Source organism: Tachysurus fulvidraco, chromosome 16 (assembly GCF_022655615.1).
Source record: "Tachysurus fulvidraco isolate hzauxx_2018 chromosome 16, HZAU_PFXX_2.0, whole genome shotgun sequence".
NCBI classification, from domain to species: domain Eukaryota; kingdom Metazoa; phylum Chordata; class Actinopteri; order Siluriformes; family Bagridae; genus Tachysurus; species Tachysurus fulvidraco.
In genome coordinates this window covers 12,225,539-12,242,595 of record NC_062533.1, presented here as the reverse complement: position 1 = coordinate 12,242,595, position 17,057 = coordinate 12,225,539, and the positions used below count along the sequence as shown (strand labels likewise).

The window sequence follows — 17,057 nt, the reverse complement described above, 5'->3', positions numbered from 1 at the left end:
TTAGGCTTTAACACTAGCCTGTTTTTTTTCTCATTTTGAGCACATAGGTTAGTACAATTAATGAAATTTTGAATGCTGTTTTTCTGACTGATCTTTTAAAATAAAAAAATGGAAATTTCTACATGTAAACCGTGGTGTAGTTTACTTCTGTTATGGAAGCTGTACATACTCATGGCTGTTTTATTTAAATAACATGATTGGTTCAGTGTGTAAAGTTATGTCTTGTTTCTACTTTTGTGTTGCAAGAGAAAAGATTATTATGGTTGTTGGGATATAAACCAGATGTTCATAGGGCTGGAACACAGTAATTATCTCACATTGTGATGCACAGTGCAAGTGCTTTGTTAAGAAAAGTTATGTCTCCTGCTGACCTGCAGGTTTGCAGTACAAACGCATGGCATGCTTTCAAAAAATGCTGTTTTTTGTGCCTTGAGTGTTGGAACAACAGGAAAATAATTGTAAATAAGGCAAATGAATGAAACTCATGCTTAGCACTTAGAAATGAAACTAACTCGCTTTCACTAAAAGGTCTGTTGTTTGCTTCATTATACTTGATGAGTACAAGCCTACTTTCTTTTGAGTGCCTTTGAAACTGACCAAACATTATCTTATTCATTTATCGATTACCTCAAAGAAAGCTCTTAAATAGTTTTTAAAGACTAGATGCCTGGATTTCTTTCAGCCCAATGACTGTATTTTGCTATAAGAAGCTTCTTATGCATCCGTGTTTAAACATGATGGAAATCTTTTTCTTATCAGGTTTGAAGACCCAGAGACCTATGATGCAAATGGTTTATGTAATTTACATTTCTGTTGGTCTTGCTTTATATTTGGGATTGCTGACATTACAGATATGTTCACATTTATTACCTTTATAAAGATAGTAATAAAGACACATTTTTCTTTAGCCAGAAAAGATTGAGGATGAAACCTTTTATGTAGCAAGGCACATTTATAAATGATCATATAATACAATCTGTTAGAAAGAATGTCACCCCTCTGAGAATAACAAATTATATCGATATATTTAAGAAAGGCTCCTATATAGCAGCAGCTGGCTGTCAAGCTGTAATTAAAGTGAATTAAGAGGAAGAGAGGGACACCTAATAAGCCATATGTTTTGCGTTAGTTTGCTTTATATATGTATTTCAATTGATGGGTGAATTTATCTCCTGTGACCAGTTTTACCAAGTCATGAAGGGATTCTTGTAACTGTTTACACCCTGGTCAAACTGTGACACCAACACACCTGACTTGTTTTTATAACCTGGCAGGAACTGGAAAAAACATTGGTAGGTGATAGCTACCGGCCTTATAACCCGAGCCGCAAATGAGTAATGGTGTCTGAGCGGTGCACAATGAACTCTATGCGCTCAATGACACGATCATTCTCACAGAATGATGGGAACAATACTTTTAATTATTGCAGTTTTTTTTATTGGACACTGTGACATAAACTGGACTGATTATTTTTGTTCAGCGTGAGCATATAAACCACAGGGTTTACATGATGGATAATGCTGTGATAATCTTAAGTCTCTCATGCAATTATGAAATTACCTTCAAGACATCTTCACATGATCATGTAATCCTGTTGTAGTATATTTATTATATGGCACTTAAATTAAAGCACATTCAAATTTGGTTTTGAGTGACGCAACAGAAAATCCACGGCCATGCATAGTCAGGAGCCAAGGCAACAAAATCGACTGTGGCTTTCTGGGTCGGAGAGATGGGAAAACTCCTCTATGATCACGGTGACCCCAGCCAATCATGAGTATCTGTGAACTCATGTATGCAGAAGAGGGTAGATAAAAGTCTCCTCAGACAGTGTATGTGCAGCAGTTTGAGGAAGAAATTTGGTGCAGAGGATTGTCTCTTAGTTTTTAATCCCTGTCAGTCTGCTGATTAGTCCAGTGAGATGCCAGACAGTGAATAATGGAGAGCAATATACAGTGAAATAGATTTTCCAGAATATTTGTGAGATAAATAAACCCAGTTCCTCTCTTGTGCTTTGTTTACTAAGGGGATTTGAATATCTCAAACATCTGATCTGCAGACTGCTGCATGGAAGAACCAGGTTTCAACCAACTACAATATATAACTGACAAGCTTTTATTATCTGATTTTATTGTGTATGAAATGATAGTCTCTATTTTGTCTATATCTATATTTTGGAGCGTTTTCTCGGCACAGGATTTGAGAGATCCAGTCAAGAGTAAAGCTAAGCAGTTAAGGTTTTAGTCAAAGCCAATGAGTGGAGGATTTGAACCCCAAACCTTTTCATCATGGCTGCTCCTGTGTTGCTGATTTCAGTGGTGTTGTTTTACAGGTCGGGTTTGTGGGTTTCAGGTGAACAGATGAGTGAGCTTGGGAGTCCACATCTCTGCGCTTGGGTGACTGGAACAGGGCTGTATGAATGATTTAATGAGAAATGGCCATCAGCCATGGTGTGTGATTGGACTCCTTGCTTATTCACTGTTTTCTCAATGATTTATTAATTTAATCACAACAGATTATTTCCTGACTGCTTGTCTGTTGCTTCCCATCCATTCTGGCTCTCTGTCTGTTTGTGTAACTAGCCTTATTTCTCTATCTGACTGCATGTCTCTCTATATATCTGGCTCTCTGTTTACCTGCCTGAGCCCCCTATAAAATGTTAGATAAGAAATATATAGACACACCCACAGGGGTGTAACATCTATGCATTTTTCCGTCTCTGTTTATTTGCCCCTGTCTCTCTGTGTATCTAGTTATTTGTCTCTTTTTCAGAGTATCTGGCCCTATGTCTTTCTGTCTGTCTCTTGTCCGTCTATCCCTGTTTCTGTACACATCTGGTTGCATGTCTTTATGTATTTCTGCTCCTGTCTGTCTATGCATCTGGCTATATGTTTTTGTATCTGTCTGTCTGTATATCTATATGTATCTCTAGCTTCCTGTCTCTTTGTTAACTTCTAAGATATATATTTGTTGTTATCTGTGTGCACTTTTTCCTTAGAGTTTTCTTTAATAATTAAATGTAACGATGTTAGCGCCGCTATATTAGTAGACAGGCTTTTCTTTATCTGGTCTAACTCTAGCTGCAATATCAGTGCAGAATGTAAAGAGGACAGAACAGAATGTATCTAAGCTCAGGAACTGGTTCAATTGTGGAAGAAGTGCAGAAACAGCTGAACAGATGGCAGCTGAACTCAGCAAACCCAGTAAAAGTGAAATAAAGAACACAAGAGCAAGTGACCAATTGGGGAATGTGTAACAGTGTAAGAGATGTGTGTGAGCCCACAGCGTGTCACCCTGACACGCTGTGGGCTCACACACTTCTCTTACACTGTAAGCTGACAGAGACAGCTTCGAACAATACCATTGTATGAAGTCTATAAGCTCAGTGAGGATACAGCCAGCCTGCATCAGGCTCCACTGTGACATCCTGGGATAGGTTTAGGATGTGATGATGTGGTGATTATGTAGCAAAGGGGAGTAAATGTTGCCATGGTGATACCATCGTGAATAACACCGCTAAGGACTTATAGCACATAGCTCACAAGTTGACGTCGATGACTACAAGAAATCACAAAGAGCTAGTTGTTCAATAAATCAGGACAGATAGTCACTGAACTTTCATAGCGTGTCTAAAATATATCCAACAACAAAGCCTGAACCAAACCAGATTTAAACAAGGTCAGGTTACATGCTCCTGCTGTTGAAGATTTTATGTGACATTCACATGCTGTTTTTGCTCCACTGTCACTAACAGCTGCTTATGTGCTCCAAAAATATTGTTTGCCAATACTTATAGTAGTAGTAATAATAATAATAATAATAATACAGTAAATACTGTAATAATACAGTATACAGTAATAATACTATACTCAATAATAATAATAATAATAATAATAATAATAATAATAATACAGTATTTTTTTAATAATCACAGATGTGATCCTTTCAGAGGTGCATAGAGATTTATTTTAGATAGTAGCTTACTTGGTAGGCAGCATTGAAGGGCAGAAGGCCTCTCATTCAAAGAACACCCAAATTTTTTTGTGTGTTTATGCGCCTTTGTGTGCGTGCCTGTGTGTGTGCCTGTGTTTCCTCAGTGTGACACCAGATGCATTTGTAAATCATGTTGAAAGGATACAGAATGATCGATGTGATCAGATTGTGAATAGGAGTTTTAGAATAAGTATAGAGTCTACAGTATCCATGTGAGATTTTTCTCATTTCCAGGAGCTTAGTCAAAAAGCTCAAGAGCATGAATCCGGCAGATCCGAAGGGTGCCTCTACAGTGGCAATGTTTTTTGCAGTAATTGCAGTAAATGGTGCTCAGAAATGACATCGGCATTACAGTTCCTTAATATTAAACAGCCCAAGATGTCCAATGAACATCTCTTAAGTTTGGTTAATCACATTTTTATTGTCAACTAGGTGCTAGAACGAGAAACAGGATTAATCAGACAGAATCAGGCCTTCATGCCATAATTTGCAGTGGTGGCTCAAGCAGTTAAGGCTCTGGGTTGTTGAGCAAAAGATCGGGGTTCCAGCCACAGCACTGTCAAGCTGCCACTGTTGGGCTGTTAACTCTCTCTGCTCCAGGAGCACTTTATCATGGCTGACCCTGTGCTCTGACCCCAACTTCCAAAGGCAACAAACAAATAAAGGCTCCTATTCTATTCTGTTTTATTCTATTCTCTACTGCTAACTTGTAGTACTGCCTAGCCTCAACTTGTCATATACTACAGGGTCAAATTTATCAATATGATGGTACAGATCATGGTGTAATTCTATTTAGTAAAATAAATTAATTCTTGACTACTCCACTGGCAGTGGCACTGGGATTTTATGAAAAACAATGTTACAGCACAGATAGAAAGCGATTAACAGCTGTAATGGCTACGTTATAGTGTGAATGTCTGTGTGCATACAGAGTGTGTGTAAGGTCTTTCTCTTTAAACAGAGCATTTCTTCAGAGGCCTCATTAGATGTGCTGAATGCTGGAGGTGTGTGGGTGACTGGTCAGAGGTCGGTGTATTTGTTCAAGGAACTGACATCCACATTGTTGACTGTGTGAGGTTAACAGAAAAGATAAAGGAGAAGTCAGAATGTCTCTTTCTTTCCTCTTGTATGACCGTGCTAAGGCTTTTAAGACCTTAAGCTGTGTGTGAGACTGCTGCGTGCCTCAACATGATAGATATTCAAATATTTATCAGTGCTCACTGTAGCTGACCCTGGGGTTTTCCTTTATGTACAGTCAATTTTAGAATTGATGTTATCATTCATTTATGAAATGAACAAAAACTTTTAATAAACCATGCAGTGATCAATACTTAAACATACACTATTTGGCCAAAAGTAAGTGGTCCCCTGAAAATCACACTAATATGTAGTTGTTCCCCAAACTGATGTCCCAGATTTACAATGTCCCTTCCCTGGAACTGTCCACAAAGCAAGCTTGATGAAGACATGGTTTGCCAATGACAGAGCCAGAGCCTCAACCCCACTGAACAACTTTAGGCTGAAATGGAACACTGACTGCACCCCGGAGCTCCTCACCCAACATCAGGGCCTGATGTCACTAATGCTCTTGTAGCTAACTGAACAAATCCACACAGCCACACTCCAAAATCTAGTGGAAAACCTTCCCAGACGAGTGGAGGAAACTATCAGTTCAAAAGAAGGAACTAAAGTTGGAATAGGATGTTCAGCATGTACATAAGTGTGATGGTCAGGTGTTGACAATATAGAGTATAGACCTTTTGTATCGTTTTATTTAATACACTATATTATGTTATGTCTATGTTTGTGTCTAACAAGGTTGAAGCTCTATTATGTTTGCAGTCATATATAGGTCCTCTTTATTTCAGACCACAGGTTTCGAGACAATGTGAATTGCCAATTGCAAATTGAAGCACTACACAAATAAATTGAATTGAATTGAATTGAATTGAATTCAAAATGGTTCAAATTCAGAGATTGAGATTGCCACTCCAAAACATTGATTTTTGTGTCCTTTTTTGTTTCTTTTTTGATGGATGGTGCATCTGCACGGAAACATTAATCTCTTCACAGAGACAGAAGTTTTAGGTGAAGATATTGTTCTACACTGAAATTCATGATTGTACACTGTAGTCTTCACTACGCCCTCAACCACCAGCCGCATCACAACAACACACCCCCATATTTAAAAGGCGCTTTTGGGACAGTAATCTTGAATGTAAGTGAAAGTGATACAGTTAAGTATGGTGACCCATACTCAGAATTACTGTTCTCTGCATTTAACCCATCCAAAGTGCACACACACAGCAGTGAACACTCACACACACACACACACACACCCAGAGCAGTGGGCAGCTATTTATGCTGCGGCACCCGGGGAGCAGTTGGGGGGGTTTGGTGCCTTGCTCGAGGGCACCTCAGTCGTGGTATTGCCAGCCTGAGACTCGAACCCACAACCTTATGGTTATGAGTCAGACGTTCTAACCATTAGGCCACGACTTCCCACATGTAGGCCCCATTTAAGTGCTAATGGTGTATGTGATTAATTCTATCAGGATATTTATGAATTTACTCGATACACCAAATGCCTTTTGCTATTAAAAGTGCTAGTTTAGTTTTGCTAGGCTAATTTGCGAGGCTACTTCTGCCTCTGTATTCTGGGCACAAGTGTGAAACTGAACTGCATGAGAGCTGTTTTTAGCCCAGCAGAAGACAGAGTGTCATGCACACATACAATTTGAGAATGAAATGCCTCCTTAAGACAACTCTGAAGTGTCACATTCTGATCATATTTGACTTTAGATAAAACCCCTGAGTCATCAATCAGTGTTGGGGTTGGACAGATTTCTGCTAGCTAATAACTATGTTTCATATGTTTAATAAATAGCAACAAAAAACTGGCTGCTTGTTAAACAAGATTATGATATTTCAGTTGTACTGTAAAAGACTGAATGTTAAACCCTCTCCTGTTCCAGTAGTTTATCAGCTCAAGGACTCGACATCACTGTAGTCATTGGGAACACAGCTTGCTCAAGACATTGTGATCTGACACAATTTCCTTTTTAAGACTAAATACCCCAACAGTGTTTAAAGAGAGAGAAATCTGACAAGTTGCAACACTACGTTGCCACATTGGCCTACTATGTTTGTACACTTTAGTTTCTACAAGCTTTAGAAAGGGTTAAAGCAGCTTTTGGGTAGAAATGGTGGAGAGAAAACATGATGTCAATGTAACAGCCTCTTCTGGAGAAAGTCTGATGTTCTGGGTCACTTTTTTTATCGCTCAGCTGAGCCGATTACCATTGTATCATCCCTGTTGTCACATGATCCACCACCAGGCAAGCTGTGCTGTACTTAAATACCATGCAGAATTTGGTTACCATTCTAAACTCTGTACTATGTGTGCTGAGCTGCTGCAGATGGGTTTAGCTACAAATATGGCAATTCATCAATTGATCAAATATAGTTGCAAAGAACTATAGTTTCTTTCTTTCTTTCTCTCTCTCTCTCTCTCTCTCTCTCTCTCTCTCTCTCTCTCTCTCTCTCTCACATCTCTACTCCTTGCCACACCATCGTTCAGGTTATTTAATGTCTCAGATTCATTTTAACTTCTTGATCTACAGAAGTCTTTTTAGCTGCCCACCTCTCTGTAGTTCAGATAAAATCCTTGTCACCAAATGGGCACTTGTCATAAGAAATAATGGAGCTGTAGGCCATACTTATTGTCCTCCTGAATAGTGTAGAATTGAATATGTTGGTGCGTTTAATGAAGACTTGCATCTTTAATTGCACATGCGCATTGTTAGCATCTGGAAATACATATATACTTATTATTTTTCCAACAGGGGGCACGGTGGCTTTAGTGGTTAGCACGTTCGCCTCACACCTCCAGGGTTGGGGGTTCGATTCTCACCTCCGCCTTGTGTGTGTGGAGTTTGCATGTTCTCCCCGTGCCTCGGGGGTTTCCTCCGGGTACTCCGGTTTCCTCCCCCGGTCCAAAGACATGCATGGTAGGTTGATTGGCATTTCTGGAAAATTGTCCGTAGTGTGTGAGTGAATGAGTGTGTGTGTGTGTGCGCCCTGCGATGGGTTGGCACTCCGTCCAGGGTGTATCCTGCCTTGATGCCTGATGACGCCTGAGAGGCACAGGCTCCCCATGACCTGAGGTAGTTCGGATAAGCGGTAGAAAATGAATGAACGAATGAATTTTTCCAACAATATGTGGTAAGAAAAGGACCAGCAACCATTCCTAGAACAATTCCGAATCAATTGGATAAAAGTGAAATAAAACCCTGGCTAATCTGAGCTATCAGGCAGTACAGAGCAAGCGTCGAGTCGGTTCATTCCATCATCTCCTTTTATCGATTCAGAGTTATATGAACTAATCTGATTAAATTTGAGTGTGAAATGTGCAGTGTGCTTCCAAATCGAGTTATCTGGTTAAAGTCTGCCTCTGAACAACATCTGAATCGTACGGTCACTTCAGGACATGGGAGGCAGGGCAGTGAGATTCACACTGCACATCACCAACGTTTTCAGTGTTCAGTTACACTGTGTTTTCATGAATTGGGTGATCAATACAAATGAAATTTTTGTATTTTTGAATACATAAAAAAAAATCACCAGCAGTAAATTGCAAACAGCAAATATATTTTTTAAATAAATTAAACTCATGTTTGTTTGTGTATAGCAATGCTTCTGTTTCCCAACACACTGTGTATGATTATTCTTCAGGCTGTGAAAGCAGCTGTGATTTTTTTATTTTTTTTTTCCACACTCAACAAGAACGGCGTCGAACTCGCTCAGCTGATTAGAGTCATTTCATGATTATGAGAACAAGAATATGGTCTTAGATCTGATTTAATATACAGCTTGGGCTGAAAGTCTAAGTACACCAGTGAAAATGCTTTTATTTGGCCTTTGTCCTGAAAATAATAAAACTTTTTTTATTATGAATTATACTGTTAACAATATCGTAAGTGAAAAGCAGAATTTTAGAAATATATACATGACTTTTGGTATTTCTCAGTAGTTGCTATTATGGACTCCATGAAGTTACTATAAAACCCTATCATCCATGTGATTTTCAATTCGATTTTTTTAAAACAATTTTATTTGTATAGCACTTTTAACAATGGACATTGTCTCAAAGCAGCTTTACAGAAAAAAAAATTGTCCCTTGTATCAAATCCAAGATCTGAACACACATTTCACTAGATAATTCAATAGATAATGCTTAAGGAAAATCTGAACTTTTCTACAAAACAAAGACCGTTTTTGACAAGGTCAGATTTTCCCTAAGCAATGCCTACAGAAAATCTAACCTTTTCTACAAAGAAGTTAACTTGGGATAATCAATATCAAATATCAAGATAATCAATTTTTTTTTAATGAAAAAAGAAACCCCAGATTTTTAATGTGGTGTCATGACTTAAGCCTTCCCAGAGATGTGCATTGTTAATAGAGAATTAAAGTGTATTTTATTTTATTTTTTTGTCAGAAAATAATATTAAAAAAATATTATTATGAAAAGTCCTGATAGGGCCTTCTGATGATTTTTTTTTAAATCACTGCTACACTTTCTTTAGACATTGTATAGACGTGATAAAAACTAGTGGAATTATACAGTTGCTGTATGTGTGATCTTAACATTAATATTATTTTAATTAATATTAATTAATTTTACTGATCTTGTGTTGCTCTCAAATATAAGACCATTTTTAAGAACCATTCTTCTGTCGCTCTCTGTTTTTCTCCACATAGGTTGTGTGTTGTTTTCATCTGTGTTTGCTGCGTGTGTATTGTTTTTCAATATGCCGGTAAATAATTGATGGTGCCGTTGGATTTAGTCGCCTCTTAGCCGTTTGTGTTTCCTTCTCAGCGTTTCTTGCGGTGCCACGGCTGCATTTCGTCAAGCTGTTCACACACACAAGCACTCCATCAGCAGAAATACTTCGTAAGATGCACATCTGCTCGGTGCTTTTTTAAAACACTTGAGCGGAGAACAGCGCTTTTTCAGAAGCTTGCTAATCACACATGGTTTGGCTGGACTCCTCGATTGTGAACACTGTTCGTGATTCCTCTTCTTTGCCTGCAGTGGCTCTCAGTAGTCTGCTATCCATTTTTTCAGTGAGAGTAAAGTATGTTTAAGGGCCTTTATACACCTGGTCACTTCGTGTATTTTCTCTGATCCGATAGCTATTTGATTTGTTAAAACTGTTCCATTTACATTAGACCACATAAATGCGTCCCACGAATCGGATATCAATCTGATCTTTCTACTCCCGCCCAAAATGGAAAATATTTTACCTCATTTCCGTTTCTGGCGCGATGCACGACTCGTGAGTCACCTGCGAATGACGTACTTACGTTTGGGAGGAGTATAGCGTTGATGTATGTGGCTTGAACAACCACATTCATTTACACCTGTCCAGTTTCATCTGAAATGCGTCCCAGACCACCTCCTGAAGTGGTTTGAACGACCGGATTTACACCTGGTCTTTTAACCATCGGATAGCTATCTGATCACAGAAAACGCATGAAGTGACCAGGTGTAAAAAACCCCTAAATTATATTGTTGTATATTAGATGGTTGATAAATGATAGAAAGATAATAGATGATGGCTTGGAATAGATAATGTACTACATGTTTTAGTTATCCAGGCCACATAACACCAGAGCATCAATATGCCATAGAGTATGCTGAACTTTTGTTAGTTTACTAGTCGTGTGTAAATAAATGTCTGAAACTTATTATAGGTTTGTCATTCTGAAAATTATTTGCTCACCTGAAACTGTCAAATAAATCTAAATTTTAACGTAATTCAATCCACATGTTCGTCTATTACAGGTTGTGGTGCAATTACAAATTCAACTTTAGATATATAGTTCCTGTGATGTATGAATCCCAAAGTGTTCAACTTGACTACATTAGCTAAAAAGAGCTGTAATGCTTTGAGAGGGAGGGCCTGATAAGAGTGCCCTAGATAGATGACGGACTTGGCTCTACAGAGCTGAGGGTGTGGGGCTAGGTGGATGGCCCCTGAAACGTAGGAGGTGTGACCTGCTGGATGGTCGTTGAGATGTGATTGGTCCCAGGAGCTGAAAGAGCATGGCTAGGTGATTGGCACCTCAGAGCTGATGGGATGGATCCAGCTGGATGGCCCCAGGATATACGGGGATGTGTGGCCAGTTGTATGGAACCAGGAACAGAGGGGATCTAGCCAGGTGGATGTGTCTATGAATAATGGGTGGGGTCAGGACCATATGCAAGACATGGCTGTGTGGACAATTCTAGACATGAAGGCAGGTGACATGCAAGGCACTAGAGAGCCTTGTGGAAATCTTTAGGTTCAGGATGTCTCTAAGCAGATGAAGCACCAAGAGACATGATGGGCTGAAGAACATGAGTAATAAACTGCTAAAATGGTCTTGTTAAATGGTAATATGTAAACCTATAAAGTAAAAACGTGGAAAGCTTCATGTTTACTAACAACTGTGTGCTTAAATTGTACTTGGGTTTGATGGTGTGTTTTCATGTCATCTTGTTATTCCTGTCCACAATATTCAACAGAACAAATACATAACCACAAACAGCTACTTTACCAGCATGTGTTTGTGTGTGTGTGTCAGGATCTTCCCTGTAAGAGAGGTGCCAATGGAGATGGAGGCTCTAACAGACTGGCTCTATCAAAGGTTTGTGGAGAAGGAAGAACTTCTTGCTCACTTCTATCAGACAGGTGAGGCATTATTTCAGCTCTACAGACTTCCTCTGCTTATGCCTTTTTGACCGTTTAATATTCTTTTCACTGGCACTAATAATAAATAATCTGTCGGTCTTTACACCCATGTGCTCATTCTATCCGTTTGGATGTATCTGTCCCTCTGTTTGACATATGTGTTTCTCTTTGATGGTCCATCTATCGATTGTGTCTATTTTCACTCGTTGGCCAAAAGTATATAGGCACCTGACATCACACCCATGTGCTTCTTGAACATTCCATTCCAGATTTATTATAACAACATCCTCCAATCTTCCGAGAAGGGTTTACACTAGATTTTGGAGCATTGTGCTCATTCATCCACAGCAACATTATGGGTGTGATGGTCAGGTGTCAGCAAACATGTGGCTGTACACTGTGGTGTATGTGTGTACTATATAGGTTTTATGTTTGTCTACTAGTCTATCTGTCAGATATTCCTGATTATATCCAGCTACAAACTACACTTCCCCTTTGTTTGTCTGTCTGTAATTCTATAAGACTGTGCTTCTAGGTTTAGTCTTTTAATCTCTCTGTCCTATATGACTGATTTTATCTGTCCATCTTTCTGATATTTCTGTCTCTGTTTATCTTTATATCTGCCTGTTTATTTATGTCTCCCTGTCTCAATACAATCTTTCTGTAACTAAATGTTAGATCTGTTACCTTTCTGTCTATTTTTTTTGTCTGTCTGTCTGTAGGCCTGACTATCCTTCTACACGACCGTCTGATTATTTTTTTTTTCCTGTCTGTCGGTCTATGTACCTAATTTAGACCTTTTTATAGCAGATCATTAAAGTCATTCTGTCTTGTATGACTATTGAACCCTCTGCCTATATACCTGCCTATTTTTATACCTGTCTGTCTGTATTACTGTATATTGATCTTTCTGTGTCTGTATTCCTGACTAACTAACTAATGTTATATCTGATATTTTTGTTTCTCAGCCTCAACCCCAGGCATGTGAAGAATAACCCCATGTGTTGTGTGTTTTGCAGGAGTGTTCCCTCCATCAAACGGTCAGAGTCAGGCTGTCTCTCGGGCGATGACACTGGACATTGCATGGCTGTGCGCTGTCCAGTCGTTTGCCTTCATCTCAGGCTACATGTGGTACAGCGTCCTTCAATACGTCTACTGCTGGTTCTGCTCATTGCTGTGGTGAATAGAGAGGGAGAAAGGGAGGAGGGAAAGAGAGACAATGATGGAGGGAAAAAAAAGGAACAGCCATCGAAGCCGATCTTGGATTTGTTGAAATGCCACAGATGCTGGCTTAACTCACTGGCAAGATGATCATGAAGGAAAAATGTATTTGATCCTAGATCCCAAACCTGCACCCCATTTGGGCTGACACACACACACACACACACACACACACACACACACACACACACACACACACACACACACACACACACACACAAACACAGGTATGCAGACACACACTCATGCACACATGCAGTTCTGCAATATGAACATACATTCAAAGAAATAGGTGAACAGTGACATCATGTTTACACATGTACATGTCCATATAAATATATATATATAAAATTCTATATCTCAATGTTTACTCATGCACATGCTGACACGTTTTAATTTTAATTCCAATCATAAATTAGGCTCAGGAATAAGCCAATTTCATTCACCTGCCATCAGTAAACACTGTCTTGCTTACGTTTATGTCGTGAGGAGAACGTCCTGCAAACATCCCGAAACGGATTGTGCTCTGGACTTCCTGACGTCATTTCTGTCCTCCCCTTTTCCTGCTTTTCCTTCGTTGTCCTGTGTGCTGTTTTTGTCTCTGTGTCTAGACAGTATTGCAATTTGCTCACGTTTACACTGGACGCTTCTCCGGATGATCTCCAATTCACCCTCTGTCTCAGTATGGGACCGCTCCATATCTCACACATTTCATAACACTGAACTGCTTTCAAGTAGAGATAAAAAAACAAAAGGAAAAAAAAAAACTCCTCTTTGTCACCCTAGTTGAATTCATGTTGGTGTTTTACAGATATAATTAAGCCATATGTTTTGTGTGTGAGGACTGAAACTGGAAAGGACTCACTGTTGTCTGAATGAAGTGTGAAATTAGGCTCGAGGTGTCATTACTGTAAATTTAGAACAGCGTAACCTGCCGAAGTGTGCCGGTCAACTTTTTTTTGTTGTTTTTGTTTGTTTGTTTGATTGTTTGATTGATTTTTTTAAGATTAATATCTGTTTGCTATTTGTACTCTCAGTGCTAACTGCAAATTACTGTTCATTTTAATTTCTTTTTTCTTTGTTTTCTTTTATAAAAATTATTATTAACGTGAACATTTGGTATTATAAACGCTGAGATAGAATCCATGACGTGACCGCAGCATTTCCATTGTTTTCAGTTTCAAAATATCCTAATTGTTAAGATGGAAGGATAAAAAAAACAAAATATAACGGTACCCCTCTGTGCTGGTGTTTCTAGAAATCTCTTTTTCTGCGGTTTAAAGAAACAAAAACGTGTGCGAGCCTGTTTAATCTGACCGGCTGCAGTTTACTTCATATTAATGCAACCTGCTTGGTTTTCTCACATCAATGATGATGATTGGTGATGATGATGGTGATGATTATTTTTTTATTATTATTATTATTGCTTTCTATTATGACAGTGCTGTTTGTTTGACTCTTATTCATAATAACCTTCTGCTTTCTGTGTCATGTGACTCTGTCTTTCAGTTCTGGCCTGAACTGTATTGTACACACTGTTCCCCTTTACACCAAATGAAGTCAAATAGGCAAGACTAGTTTGGCGTCTGAAGCTGAAGTTTGCTTGTTTACTTTCAAGTCAGGATCATTTATCATTTGCACAGGATGTCAAGGCATATGTTTAAAGTAAGCTCAAAAGTGTGTGTGTGTGGGGGGGGGGGGTTGGGTTGGGGGTGTGTGTGAGAAAGAGAGAGAGAGAGAGAATGTGTGTGTGTGTGTGTGTGTGAGAGAGAGAACCCTTCTAATGGTGAAATTCTCTACTATATATAGTTCTGACAGCAGGCTTTCTGCAGTACATGTGAATTGCAGGAGACATGCTAACAGCTAGTATCTGATTACAAAATAAATTGATTACTTTTCAGCCTCTTTCAGTTATCAAAAAATTACTCAACCTGTGACTGACACTTTGTGAGGAAATGACAGCTGGCAAGTATTTTGACATCGTTCGACAGAATGAAGCAATCGTTAAACAAGTTACTTCCCCACTAAAAATAGTGAGATTAGAATGTGAATAAAAATATTTCTGTTTTATCAGGACTTAAGAAAGCAGATCTCAAACCGCATTACATATCATAGCTGTAGCTGGAATGTGCCATATGCTAAAGAACTGATATTTACATGTGGAATTCCGGCTGTGCTAGAAATCAGGATATCCACAAGTCATGAAACAGATGTCGTAGCTGGGACGACTTTTGACTGGCGTGCCGCACTTCGACCTGCCGCAGTGTCACATCATCAGTCTACATGCAGTGCTTCGTGCACTAACGGCAGCATTTACTTTCGATGGAGGACTGTCAGACATGGAAGTCTCGTTATGTTTCGTTGTTATAAAACAGGAAGTTATCAGATAAGCGTCAAGCTCATCACAATGATGGTTAATACTAACATCCTTCAAAGGAAGTGTTTATAAGCAAAATAGCAATGAAATGTTGTGAGAAACCTGTATTGAAACATGCATCATACGCCAACTGATGATTAGTGAATAGTCTGAAGAGTAGGGTTTGTGCAAATACATTCATGGTGTCTAAGCACAGTCAGTTGAAAAACAAGGAAGAAGACAGTAAAGAGGAAGAAAAGCCAGCTGGTTTGCATCTCACTGATGCACTCATTAAGGGCTTGGATTCTCCAAGATTTGGAATTTTCTGCTCTTCCACATCATGTAGGTTTGAGGATTGAGGAATTTTTTGTTAAAAGTAATTCATCTGGTGATGTACTTTACTATTATTTCAGTATTGTTTTACTTATGCTGTTGTTGCCGGGTTATGTTTATGTATGATGATAAACTGAAACGTATAAGATTGTTTTTGTCAGCTGCGTTTGTGACACTAACTATAACGTCTCGCGCCAGCGCACAAAAAAAGAAGCAAACTTCAGACACCAAACATTTCTTGCTCTATTTTCTACAAGGGGATCATTGTATGCAATTTATTTATGTTCCATTAATGCCCTTTTGTTGACTTTTTCCTTTGTCCTACTGTATGTGGTCTTGCCAAGTTGCATTAGTTGTTTGCACAGATGGAGGTTTTGGATCATTTTAAATATAATTTCTTTGTTTTGTTTGTTTTTTTTCTCTCCCCGTTTTTATATATATATATACAGCATCACCTGCCATTTTCACTGTTCTGAAAATGAAAATTTGTTAAGACTGCAGGAATACCTTTTAGTGAAGTTCTGCTCCTCAGGATTCAACCAAGTGAAAGTGGCATGAGGATATTTTAAAAAAATAACAGTATTGGAACAGGCCTGTGACTAGATATAGAGTAGATGGATCAGCCAGGGTTAAATTTGACCTATGAACTATCAGCATGTAGTAATAATGAGAAGAAGCTTCTGTGTTGTCTAAATAAAACTGTCCTTCGTCTAGCAATAAGGTGCAAAATAGGAAGCAGTTCAGCTTACAAACCACTAGACTAATTAACAGACCAGAGCTTGCCTAAATGTGCCACTTGTGGGAGTGTGTTTGTGTTTCTGCCTAGCTTGCTGAAGTCTGAAATGATTATATGATGAGTGTATGATGCAGCTTCACATGGGGAAAAAAAGAAGAAAAAAAAAAGACGCGGAATACATTCACAGCCGTTCGGACTGATGAACATGCAAGGACTTCCATCAAAAAGAAAAGGAAAGGGAACTCAACCCTCTTCATGTCATAACTGTCTTTTTTTTTAACTTTTGTTTTTGTTTTTAGGAATTTTAACAAATTATGCTAGACTGGTCTTTAGTTTTCATTTTGTACTCCTGTTGCCCTTCTCTTTCCAGCTGCCCAGCCATTTTACAACACAGTTTAATTGTGCTGGAATAAAAATGATAAATATCAATGAAACACAATGTGTGTGAGTGAAGCTGTTGCTCTGTTTAATAGATTTACTGTATTCATTTCTACATCTATGATTTCGGTGCAATTTATTCAATTTAACTTCATTCTAGGTTACGTTACTACAATCTTGCAAACACACTTTGAGGTGTTCATAAATATCAATTTCTCAGACAAAAATCATCTGGCTTATACCTTTTACCTTGAAGTACAGGGGATGAAAACCATCTATCGCTGACTGAAATGCAAAGCAG

The 17,057-nt window shown here is 38.7% G+C and overlaps 1 protein-coding gene across 3 annotated transcripts in view; it reads left to right on the top strand.

Moving 5' to 3' along the window:
• lpgat1 (lysophosphatidylglycerol acyltransferase 1) overlaps positions 1 to 16,812 on the top strand; it is a 45,774-nt gene extending 28,962 nt beyond the window's left edge. For all 3 annotated transcript variants that reach the window (XM_027166282.2, XM_027166283.2, XM_047801841.1), the window contains exons 7-8: positions 11,626 to 11,732; positions 12,752 to 16,812. In XM_027166282.2, coding sequence (XP_027022083.1) covers positions 11,626 to 11,732; positions 12,752 to 12,915 — 271 coding nt within the window. In that variant the 3' untranslated portion in view covers positions 12,916 to 16,812. The remainder of the gene's footprint in view (positions 1 to 11,625; positions 11,733 to 12,751) is intronic.
• The last annotated feature ends 245 nt before the right edge of the window (positions 16,813 to 17,057 follow it).